At 37.6% G+C, this 13,435-nt stretch overlaps 1 protein-coding gene across 5 annotated transcripts in view; it reads right to left on the bottom strand.

The window, feature by feature from the left end:
• Positions 1–13,435, bottom strand: part of Nup358 (Nucleoporin 358kD) — a 138,835-nt gene that overhangs the window by 10,822 nt on the left and 114,578 nt on the right. For all 5 annotated transcript variants that reach the window (XM_067123801.1, XM_067123798.1, XM_067123799.1 and 2 more), the window contains 2 exons: positions 13,079–13,330; positions 1,872–1,977 (listed from right to left, as the gene is read on the bottom strand). In XM_067123801.1, coding sequence (XP_066979902.1) covers positions 1,872–1,977; positions 13,079–13,330 — 358 coding nt within the window. The remainder of the gene's footprint in view (positions 1–1,871; positions 1,978–13,078; positions 13,331–13,435) is intronic.

Raw genomic sequence — 13,435 nt, forward strand, 5'->3', positions numbered from 1 at the left:
GAGAGAGAGAGAGAGAGAGAGAGTTCTTGCAAAAAGTTTTGCCTACTAGTCATAATCCTACCCTTACTGCCTGAAGCCTTGGGTTTATCTGAATACGGTTATAAGTTCAATTCTACATGAACTGCAAACACCACTGGGAAGGTTCCTCTGCACAAGAGGAACATAATGTGGAGACATAAGGAAAAGCTCAAATCCTAACTATGTAATCAACTCTCAATAAAGGGATTGTTGGTAATTCCAGAGGAAATGCAAGAAAAAGACTGCTCATGGGCAGTCTTCTTAGTGCAAACTAATAATGGAAAGCACAACCATCTTCCTCAAGATGAGTTAGTAACCACTAGAACAAAATGACCTGATTACAAGAACCATCTCAATGTAATGATGTCCCAACAGGAGTCTGGAAAATGAGCAGCACTTGGCTAGGCCGAGCTCTTCTCTCCAAAATATATTTCCCAGGGGCACAAGGTTTGTATCACTACTATATGAGAAAAAACAATCAGGGGAAATCCGGTATGGTTACCTACAGAGTGAAAACAAGAGGAAACCCAGGCATGAGCCCACACTAACCAAAGATAAGATGACCAGCCTCTCGACCTCGCCTGAACCATAAGCAAGATCTAGCAGACCCTAAAACAGCAAAACAACAGGGGAATCCAATCTGCACTGCTCTTGGAAGTCATGCTAATGGCAAACATTTGTATCAAGACTCAGTTTCTCTTCATATTTTGGTTCCAGTGAAGGACCAAACATTAGACTCTTTTCTGCAGAAGGAAATGTTATGGGAGATCTCGAAGGATAACCCCACGTAAACATCTTAATTACTATTCCTTCAGTGGTCCAAAGAGACTACAAAGGAAGGGGAGAACAGGAATGACAAGAGTATCCCAGTGTGCTGCATATTAAAAACAGTTCACCCTTAAACACACAGTAACTTAAGGGACTCTAAATTTAAACATTGTTTCTCTGGGTTTTAAAAACCTAGTCTTATAAAGGTTAACAGACAGCAAGATCAATAATCAAACTGAAATATGGCAAACCTAATGGCTTTCTGTGTGTAACTTATATAAAGATGCCTAAGTGTGTATCATATATGTATATAAAGGATGAATAAATGAACTGTGAAATTTACACTATAAAGCAGAGTAAAATACTGGGGCACTTTCAGCCATACAGCACTTAAAAAAGTGAAAAGTGCAAGTTCGAAGCAAGAAGAAAAAAAGGGGGGTGGAATATATATAAAATGCTAAAACTTTAATGGGTGAGGCCAGAAGCCAAAGGGATTGCAAACACCCTTTAGTAATGCCTAGTGTGTCCAAAAGGTGCTAAGTTGGCACTAGCCCTCTCTGGGGTATACAAAGGATGCACCAAAGAGAAACAAAAACTAAGACCATTTTAATATCTCCAACACACTGAAAAAAAGATGATATGTTTCACAATCAAGTAGATATCTATGACTATTGGGATCGACAGTATTTTGAGTGGGCCGTTTCCCTACCCCTGACCACTGCTGATAGTTAACTACCTTGTCATCAAGCTTCAAGACCAGACTTACGGTTGCCAAAGGATGCTCCACATTAACTTAATGGTTTGCAATCCCATAAAGAAAAATTATTCATATACGAATATTTTGGAAAAAAAATTGAAATCCAAGATACATAACCTACTGTTATACAGATGTACACTGGGTAGAAAAGCATGACAACTAATAAAATGTTAAATAGTGATGCTTTATAAATTCCAATAAAATAAGTTATTTAAAAAATATCAATTATTCTAAAACTTGAAACATCTCTACAATGGCATATCTAAGACCACATATATTACCTAGTCTAGCAACATGTTATCATGCAAAAGGAAAAGCTGACCTTTACCTTGGCCATCGGCACCCTGACCACAGTATAACTGTTCTGGTGGAGCTTCACAACCTCCAGCGCTTGGCTGTTCCACAATGCCAGAATTCTCAGCATACTCTTTACCCTGTAAAAACATTCTATTAATTCTCAGTAACAACAAGCTTTAAATTTATAATAAATCCCATCCCCAACTGGTTTTGTTAAAATGCTGATCATAAGTAATTGCACAACATTTTACAAAATCCACAACCAAATATTTCATTTTAAGAGACTAACACATCAAATACAAGCTTATTTACCCCCTTACCTATGACCTTTTCATATTTTTGTCACCTTTGCAATAATAAGTAATTACCATATTTCATGGCATATAAGAACCAACCCCTCAAATTTCATAAGGGAGTATCAAGACAAAAAGATTGCATTTAATGTTATCAAAATATATAGCAACAGTACGGCAGCAAAACTTAAAAATCATGCAGCTGGGAAGCTGGAAAAATGTTGATAATATTGCTGTAATTTACAACAGAAAACATAACACACTCCTCCTTTCCTCCACCTCAAATAACTTTGACACTAACAACAAATATGTTTACAGCAGCAAACAAAAGGAAAACAAAACATTGTAATTTAAATATACAAAATCATCTACATGACCATGTATGAAAATAGGATTTTCAATAAGTTTAGTTAAATAAGTTACATACGATTGTCTTTTTGTCACGTAGTGTAAGCCTAGTCTACAGGCTAGCATGTTTGTGTATGTACATGTATGCACTGTGTTGAGTAAACTACACACTTACTGTGGGCCCCAAAGCTCTCTCTCTCTCCCTCTAACAGTATTTTTACTGACATTTATTTAATGCAGTACAGTATTATAATTAATTAATGAAGTAATACAATGTTAAATGCATATATTATTCAGTATGTATATATGCATCAATTTAAGGTAAATAAGGCATTTACTGTCTGCTCAACTTTCTCTTTTCTTATAGAGAAAACCCAGAGTAATTTTCATACTAATAAAGAATAACAGAGAGAGAGAGAGAGAGCACTGATGTGCATAGTGTGTGTGTCTACTAATTCATCAAATTCGCACGCGCACGCTGATGTATGGATTTTAGCACTCTTCATACTGCAATCAGAGTTAGGCGAGCATGGAATCTTATTTAGTTTAAGATGTTAAGATACAAATAACCCATTTTAGGAGGATATCTCGCATGCAATTGGCAAATTGAAGTAACAGGTAACTCTCTGGTCCCTGGGTGCCAGTTGAGAGAGGTTTTACTTCAATAACAACATTAGTATTCATAATATTTTTACTTCAATAATAACATTAGTATTCATAATATTTAAGTAAATACTGGTAATATTACATTATTAAGAGGGCTAGCTATGTACAAGTAGTCATCAGGATCAGGGTAAACATCAGCCTACCAGATACCACAATTTCGCATTAAAGATCTACATATAATTTGAGCCGTTTCTTAGATAATAAGAGGGTCTCATATGCTATCAATACAGTATATTTTTCAAATCAACAATCTAAGAACCAGAACTCAGCTTGTATTTTGAGCCATTTCTGAAGAAGTTCTGCCCTAAAATTCATGAGGAGACTTCTTAACCTCCATCAGTCTAAGATACAAGCAGCACTGCCAAATACCATTTTGTGTATTTCCCCAAAAGTTCTTCATAATTGTATGGTAGAACAGCTGTTTAATTTTGATCCCTATGCAATAGCCTTTCTACAATGCCAATACAGTAAAACCTCAATGATCTGCATTTAGTGCAGATCAAGATTTTTCTGTTTTTCTCTCATTTAGATACCCAAGATGATTAAGAGAATGAGTGATTAATTTAAATTAAAACTGGTTTATGAAACCACACTTTTAACAACTTAGTATAAGTCTGAAACTTAATGACCAAAATATGACAAATAAAGCGAACCCTGTCTTCTTTATACTCCTGAATATCATAATTTATAAAGCAATTTTATTTCCTTCCCCTTTTCGTTTTGTTTGTCCTTGCTGTTTCTACTTTAACAATAAATGGTCAGATAGCACATTTGCACTACTGCTACACTGTACATGTGAATCATCACACAATGCAATTCAGTCTTCATCATCAAGGAAGTTTTTACAACATGTTAAATGCAAAATGAGCCACTCGATACACTACTGCCTGTACCATTAGGTCTAAGCCTTCATCTATCCCACTTTTCCATGATTTCTTGGGCTCTCCTACAGGTCTTTATCCACCTAGTATTATATCTATTGCCTTTCTGACAAACTTCTGTATTCCTAATCCCTTCTCATCATATGTCCAAAAAATCTGTATCTTTAAAATTGCTTCTTTTTTCCAGCCTCTGAATATCACATCTCTTCAATGATCCCTCATTCATAATGTAATCCTCACCCTCTACCCTAGCCATGAATCTCAAACTTTCAGAATCTTAAATTTTCTTTGTCAATGCACAATGCTTCTTCTGCATCAATTAATTCGAGGCTTGTGTTCATCAAATGTCTTTCCTCTTTCTACTAACTGGAAATTTTCAGTGACCAGCAGTCTTAAGTATAATCGCCCCCCCACCTTTTCATAAATTCATCAACTAGCTATTTTTTCCTAATGCACTCTCAACTCTGATTCACAGTCTAGTGCCCTGTGGCTTCCAAATTACCCACCTACCACAATAGGGTCCCCTCTCTTCCTTATTTACTACTCAAATCTATTTCTGGGATAAATAATTTATGTAATGTACATTATATAATCCTAAATGTGGCCCAACCTCTTAAAACCAGCACCCTTGGGACCAGGCCACTGCCAGACCACACAAAATCCCAGATAATAGAAATAGAAACCACCCCTGAAAAAATCCCTATGTAAACAGTCTTGCCAGCTCACTCCACATATATAGTGCTATGTTATCAAGAGTAAAGTATAGTGCTATGTTATCAAGAGTAAAACAAAGCTTATGAATAATCAATGTCATTTGTTAGTTTAGTTTCTTAACAAAATTCTGGCCTGCTCCATAAGCATCTCTCCAGAAAATGCTTACACCTTCGCTATATTGGAGGTTAAACCTCTTTATAAGCGCACTCTCAAATTCTGATCTAGCACCCTTCATTGTTTTTTGGCACTTCAAACTTTTCTGGCTTTTGTTTTCAGCAAAAACCTAAAAGTCTGCTGCTTTTGTTTCTTTAAACCTCTGAGAAAGAGAGAGAGAGAGAGAGCGCTTTGATTTTCATCCTTCAAAGTACTGCTGAAGGGTGATGACCAAAAGACCAAAGATAGAGACAAGTAAATATTCACTCTGGCAGCCAAATTAAAGATACTGAACTACTGGGAAGGAAACCATTTGGTATGCTATGCCCTATCAATGGAATGTTATGCTGAGCAAAATGTACAAGCAAAAAACATAAATACTTAATTTAAGATTTATTTTTTAATACCTCTCCATTGTGTAGCTGTAACTATCGTTGGCGCAGGAGTAAAAGCTATATAATGGAGAGGTAAGGTTCATTTAAAAAATACATTGTTTTTGCTATCAAAATAAATTTTTCTACAAAATCAAAACTATCCTGAATCATAATCAAGAATGGAAGAATAAGCATGCAAGGCTCTGAAGAGAATAGTAGACCCAGCAGTGTTAAGTACAATCCCCAGTATATGACAGACAATGGAGCAGCTATGCTCTAAAAATTTGCAAGCTTCCATAAATAATGGATTTACAATAGAAGACACTACCAAAACAACATACTGCCCTAGCAGTATGCTGCTTCTGATTAAAATAATTTTTGGCTACTGACTAAAATAAGGTTTATGTCCCTTTCTAATTTCTCTGTATTTTCCTGAACTGAAAGGGGAGCAGGAGGAGTAATTAAAGAAGTCTCAGTAGTAGCTAAAGCTTTAGGAGAGGAAAAAGCCATAGACTGAGTAAGGATAACAACAGACAAAGGACCTGGAGAAGGGGGAGATATGACAAATTTATGGCGTGACCAAACTATTTGCTTTTGTAATATATCTGCTTCCATTCTCTTCCTATATCTAACAAACTTAAGCGTAAAATCTTTCAAAAATTTCTACATTCATCTACCTCAAAATTCAACATCCTAAAACAGTAATCATTCCTACAGAACCTGATGATCTTAGCCAAGATTCTAGTGGAAGGAACCCTGGGAAAAAAAAATGTACAGTACTGTGAAAGCAGGAAGCAGCCAAAACCTCAAAACACCGTCAAGCACCTGTACCAATGTCGGAAAGGAGACTTCTGACAAGCGCTAAAACATTTTAAATACACTTGGTAGAAAAAACATGTGTACTTGATAGTCATTTGGGTAAGCCAATGTGATCTTTGTTTGAGTGCAGACTCACCTATCGGTGCCGAGATATCAGATACCTTCAACAGTAGGTAAGAATCAACCAAAATAATCCTAGCTTACAGCATATATAATATAAAGATAACATTCTTTTATTACAGCTAGCACAAAGCAGGGAAAATCCCCACCCACAATCAAAAAATGGAAGGCCAACAATAAAAAAAAATAAGAGTTAAGTCACTGAGAACAAGAAATGAAAATATTAAAATAGAAATGAATATCAAAATGGAAACATACTGCATTGGAACTGTTACTATGTACACAGTTGTTGTTGTTGTGTTGTTGTGGTTCCCCAGACTCTGTTATGCCAGGAAGCCTGCACCGCGCAAGACGGACACCACGCTTACTGGATCTGACCATAACTGTGTGGTAGTGTGGATGTTGTGTTGTTGTCTAAGGGCTGCCAAGTTAGGGCAATCTACTAAGAGATGTGTAATTGTGTGGGGACTAACTTGGCAGAGTGGACATATGTCTGTTTGGGTGTTGTCTATGCGGTGTTTGTAGGTGTTTAGTGATTGGTGATGACCACAGAAGTCGAGTCAGGTGTACTCTCTCCAATCTTGAGAGCTGTGTTTCTGTGCTGCTTATGTTGGGTGGGGGTGCTGAGTATTTTGTTGTTGGGAAGGTTATTAAGTGCTTGTCTGGTGAGGTGAGTATGGATGTGCTTTTTGTTTTGTGTTATGTTTGTGGGTGGTGGTATAAAATTCAAGATATTTGTATAGTGTGTGTGTGGTGTATTCACTATCTGCCTGTGTGTTGGAGGGTGGTACACAGTAGAAGAATTTATTTCTGGTGATAGAAATTAATTTCTCGTAATAATGTGGTTCGCATTCCACAATAAGCTGTGGGTCCCATTGCTAGGTAACCAGTTGGTTCTTAGCCACGTAAAATAAATCTAATCCTTCGGGCCAGCCCTAGGAGAGCTGTTAATCAGCTCAGTGGTCTGGTTAAACTAATATATTTTTTTTAACTATGTACACAAAAACAAAATTCAGTGTTTATATACAGAAACAAATAATTAAATAGGAATATGCAAAAGAATATTCACTGAAAAGCAGTGCTTAGACATCAATGACCGAGTTTAAAACTAGAAACTGGACATTACTAAAACTACGGAATGGCTAAGCATGACCAAATATTATAATTAAAAGGCACAGCAAACAGATAAAACTCAAACATATCTGTAAAATTTATCTCAAATAAAAAGAACTTGGGCATACCAAAGAAAAAGTTAAGACACTTACTACAAAACTTCTTTGAATCTTTATATATGAATATGTGAACATGGAAAAGAAATAGGTGAAACCGCATATAGGCAGTCCTCAGTTAACGACGGGGGTTCTGTTCTGAGGGTGTGATGATAACCAACCAAAAATCAGCGATTTTCGGGGCTTATTGGTGCCGAAAAGCGCCAATTTTCGGTTATCAGCCTCTGTTAGGTATGTATTGGCGCCAATACCCAATTATTGGTGCCGATAAGCGGAAATCAGCGATTTTCGTCGCTAGACAAGCACCGTAAAACCAAATTGCCGTTAACCGGGGACTGATTGTACATCCTAAGTCAGAGCCACATTAAAAAACTGACACAATGGTTAACAGAAACTTTTCAGGTTTGGGGCTGCGTTGATCTTCAAATTTCAAGGAATAATCCAAATTTAGTTACTGGCAGTTTTGGATTGCTTTATGTCTAAATAAACATATCCCAATGCGTTATTGCTACAAAAAAATTTCTAGATGGGTTTATTGACAATTTTGTTCATCGCTTGTATGGCACTGAGCGAAAAATTGTTGCAAAACTTGAAAAAAATTTTCTAGTCCTCTAGTTTGAAACTACTGATATAATTTTGTCAGCCACTAAAATATCCCATTCTCTCTAGCAGTAGCGTTGACGAAGACGTGAGTAACTCGCTCAAGCTGTCCTGATCGTCTTGGGACTCATGAAATTGGCACCATCAATTTACATAAACAGGCAATCCCCAGTTATCGGCAGGGGTTCCGTTCTGATGGCGTGATGATAACTGAAAATCGCAGATTTTCGGCACCTCTGTTAGGCATGTATCGGCACCAATACCCAATTATCGTTGCTGGTCAGCGGAAATCTGCGATTTTTGGTGGCAAAAATTGCTGATTTTCGTTGGTAGACAAGCGCTGTAAAACCGGATCGCCAATAACCGGGGAGAGCCTGCATGCAATTTTTTGTACTTCTTGACTTATTACTATAGCTTTGTGCTTACTGACTTTTTATATTTTCTGATTCATTTTTATAGTAAAATAACATGTAAATCATGCAAACGAATAGCAATCTTCCTCATTAGCATTCACGCGTACGAAATTTATGGTATTACAAGCAGTCCCCGGTTTACGACGGGGGTTCCGTTTTTCCGCCGCGTCATAAACCAAAAAGTCATAAACCAAAAAATCGTTGAAAATCATAAAAAATCCTAAGAAAACCTTACTTTTAATGCTTTGGGTGTATTGAAAACGATGTAAACTGCTTTTTTATTGAGTTTTTCATAAAAAAAAAAAAAAATTTATTATTCTGCCGTTTTGGTGCCATATTTCTTAACGTCGAATCAGCGTACGACGCGTCGTAATCCCGCAACATGCGTTGTAAACCGGGAAATAATTTCTGATGAATATATTTGAAAAGCGTCGTAACCTCGGAACATCGTACGCCAGACCCGTCGTAAACCAGGGACAGCCTGTATAAGTGAAATCATTTACAAGTAAGCTTATTTTGTTTGACAAATGATAAAAATAGAATGAACAGTGTTTTCTTTCCTCAGAATACCTATTCACAAATAAAATAAATAAGCATAGGGCTACATTTCCTTCGGGCACATCACGCAGGGTCATGGTTTACTTTGTGAGTCATCGCCGATAACCGGGGATTGCCCGTATTTTTACATTTTACCCTTATTTTCTATGGAGAAAAGATCGGCAAGGAAATATACACGTCTACTAAATTTAAGCTGCAAGTTGTAGCTGAGGCTGATAAAACAATGTTCAAGCTGCCAATGACTATAAATTGTCGCGCACCGGTAACATGGATGAAATACAAATTACAGGGCATGAAAGAACACATTTTACTGTTGTTTTCACGCCGATAAAAGATAAATATGTAAAGCTCAATCACCCTCAACTGATTTTAAACCAAAACATTCATTGCTATGTTTGTATTTCATATTGCAATAGTAGTATGAGATACATACAATATTACTGGATACAGTAAAGTAAAGCATAACATTTTAAAACAGCCATGGAAAAGATGCATATTCGTTATGTTTGTATTTTATAAAAGATACTAATATCTGAATATTACATACGCTAATTTTATATCTAGAGTCGCATGATAAGCGAGTATATACGGTAATGAAATTTGCCTAGGCCTAGGCTATTTTATAATGGCTGTACTCACTTCGAAAGTGAAATGAAGATCTTAAGTCACTCTGTGGCAGTGGCAGGCGAAGGACAAATTCCCATGTGGTGGTAGTGGCGAAGGGCAGCAATTTATTCAGAATCACTGCCCTCAGAGTACCTGTGGATGGCTGGGGGTGGAGGAAGGGATAGCAGCAGGACTTGGCAGTGGCGTCTTGGGCCTAAAACAAAAGTGTCAATCTTCGTCTACTTTCTTCCAAAGTCCTTCTGATATAGATCAACCACATCTTTTAGGTGATGAAGGGGGTACTAGAGACTGGAGACGTGTGGCTCTGTAAGGTCCTCCACAAAGCCCATTAATACATCCAGGTACTGAGCCATCTCACCAAGTGGCACCTTCTTTTGCTGCGGGTCTTCCTCGTCATCGCCTTCTGCAGCAGCAGCACCATGTATTACCAGCTCAGCTATCTCGTCTTCTGTATGTGTCTTGTAACCTGGATCAGCTGTTGTTTCCTCCATCCACTCTTCAACATCCTCGACCTGTAACTCCTCTTCACCTGCTGGTCGAAGTTGGTCGAGGATGACGTCGTCCTCAAACCCCTGGAAATTGACAATGGAATCTTCGTTCTTCAGCAGTTTGTTCCAGCTATTTTGCAGAGTAGATACTTTCACGGTATCCCACGCCTTCGCCAAATTATGGGAAGTCAAGCGATGATTGACATTCTTCATATTGGCGAGAGTCTGTTGTCCTCGTTTCTTTGGCATCTGTCACACAGAGCACCTCCTTCAGGAAGAGGCTGGTAGAGAGAGAGCCTCTTTGCTGCTACAATTATTCCTTGATCCACTGGTTGGATCAAAGACGTCGTATTCAGAGAAAGAAAAAAAGACAAAAGAACCTGGCCATCTTTGCTGACCAATCCCTTTATGTCAGGATGAGCTGGTGCATTATCGAGGATCAGTAAGGCACGAACACGGTCCCGGTAAAACTTAAGGGTCTTCATCTGGTACTTGATGACGTCAGGGATGAAATAACTGAAGAACCCATGCTTAAAAATAACTGAAGAACCCATGCTTAAAGATACGCATGATGAACCATGCATTCTTCAAAAAATCGGAAGCACTGTGGCCGTTTTGCCTTGCCGATAAACAAAGGATTGAGCCTCTGCATCCCATCAGCATTTGCACAACAAAGGATAGAAATTCTTTCTTACCTTATCTTGTGGCCTTTTGCCCTCTTTTCTTTTTGCATAACATACGTACTTCATAGCAGTAAGCCTTCATCCTCAATCAACAGGCAAATCTTTTCTCAGAATTTCACAGCAGCATTTTCATCAGCAGACAATGTTTCTCCTGACACTTTTACTTTTCAGCTTATGCCATGCCTTTGTTTAAAATGAAAAGCTCAACCAATCGATGCTATGAATTCCTTCAGTCCAGCATGAATGTTCAATTTCTTGGCACCCTCGATGAGCTGTTCCAACACCGATGCTGACTACTGCTGTATGCTACTGGATTTACCATCTCAATACCATTTCTTCAAGTTTGCCGTTTTCCGATACCCTCATATATTTTCGAGGAGCACCAGCTTTGTCCCCTCCGTGTTCAATATCATAGCCTTTATTCTTAATGCTGCCAGTTTGCCTTTAGCTTTCATAATGTCAGATATTGTCTGTGCACCGATACCGTAAAGTTCAGTTACATCTTTCTGCGACCAAACCTCTCTCTACTGTTGCAATAGCATCCAGCTTTACCTGGATGCTTAAACGCTTCCTTGAATGTTTTTCTTGGGTCGGAGCCATTGCACAAATCACTATAAATCACAAAAAAGCAAAATAAACACCACGTGCTACACACAAAGGGTCAAGATAAAGCGAGCACAAGTCAGACACGTCAACACAAGGGATGCTGGCAACCGAGTGACCCGCAAAGAGCATGGGTGAACCTGGGTGATACGCTTTCTCCCTCACTCACACTCCCAGCATTCATTTTGGCGCATAATTTGAAAATACAGTTCGGCACTCCATCCAGAGGTGAAAACCTTCAAATTGATATTCCCATTTTGCACCGATAGTTCGGCATTCCATCCAGAGGTGAAAACCTTCAAATTGATATTCCCATTTTGCACCAATATATCGAGAAGTACAGTATACCACGGTCCGTTATCTCAGTGTGCTACTGTACCATTTTTTCTGCCATAATAGGAGCAAAGAGATGTATTATAAGAGAAATATTTAAAAACTATATGCACTGAGAATTGAATAGACAAGAGAAATCAGAATAAAATGCAAATGTCTCCATACGAGAAATGTCACGAATGTCAATCACCAAAGAGGAAACCTAGCACAGATCACATTTCTTCCCATCCGATTATTTTGTAAATTTCAGGGGATGTTTCTTATATGAAGAAATACTTTTACTGCAAAATTCAGCTTTCTAGATATAATAGTTTCACAGGTATTACAAAATAAGCAAAATTTTTTTTCTTATGCCACTTTCCCAAAACTTACTTTTTTGAAAAGTAAAGGACCACAACTCGAAGAAGACTGAATAAAAAATAATATAGAAAATTATTTTTGATTGCAACTATTTTTTATGATTTATGAAAAATGACGTCACTTTTTTAACCGCAAAATTTATACTTAGAGGTCGATTTTTTTTATCTCCTGACAAAGGTATCTTTAATATTTGTTTAAAAAATAAATGGCAAAAATTTCAAGCAAATCCCTTCAATCACAAGGTAGCTGTGGTGACCTGCTTTATAACGGGGCCTTATGGCAGCAACTGGGCCCTTAATGTGGCTGGACCCATTCTACAAGGAATAAGGCTAACTACAATGAATGGGTTTGGTACAACAAATCAGCTACACCTATGAAATTTGTTGGACTTTTCCACATGACAAAGCTGTCCAGTTAACTGCTTGGATCCAGAAATAAGTACAGACACCAACCTACTCAAGAATATTCAACTTGCAAACATTCAAGAGATAAAATCAAACAACTTACAAACATTCAGATATAAACAAACGAGATTGCAAATTAAAATTCTGTTCAGAGCGCTCCCCTTTGCCACCCATTAGTTCAAATTTTGTTTTGTGTGCCTATTCTGTACATGCAGTACTGTATGTACAGTGTATTGTGTTTTAGGATGAAAAAAAGTTACAGTACTGTATTGATTTTATATCATACTGTACTGAGGTAGGCATAAGGAGTGCAGTAACCAAATTACAAAAAATTCAAAATACAAGCAGCTGTCTGGAATGTAACTCATTTGTAAGTAAGATGGTGTCTGTATATACAAAACTACAACTGCTCCTTTCGTCTGTTAAAAAGTGAGTCAGGGGTGTCTTGGGCATTCGAGGACCTTGAATATGTTTGTGGTGAAACAACCCCATTTTACGCAATTCCAAATCATTATTTTGGGCACAGTATAATACACACACTCAATTATGACTTGACAAATGATATTTCTTACCTCACTGAAAGCTGACGCAAATTCTTCTAAAGCCTGAATTGAAGAAAACTGGGCTTTAAAAGTAACTGTGGTTGCAGGGGATGGTTCCAGGTTTAATACTGTCCATGTGGCTGAATTTCCTTCTTTGTGCATTGTTGTCTGGATAGCTATGATGTGCTCAGCTAGGGTGTCACCACCATCTGCCACCATTACTATTCTTGCCCCAAAGTATTCATCGTCATACACAATGCGAAGGTCTCCAGTTCCCAAAGTCTATGCATGAAAAAATGGAAAAATTCATAATGATATAATGCAACTAAAAGAGAGAGACTAAAAAAAATAAACTCCAATACAATGCAAATATACATTCTCTTATGA

Source organism: Macrobrachium rosenbergii, chromosome 21, assembly GCF_040412425.1.
Source record: "Macrobrachium rosenbergii isolate ZJJX-2024 chromosome 21, ASM4041242v1, whole genome shotgun sequence".
Classification (NCBI taxonomy): Eukaryota; Metazoa; Arthropoda; class Malacostraca; order Decapoda; family Palaemonidae; genus Macrobrachium; species Macrobrachium rosenbergii.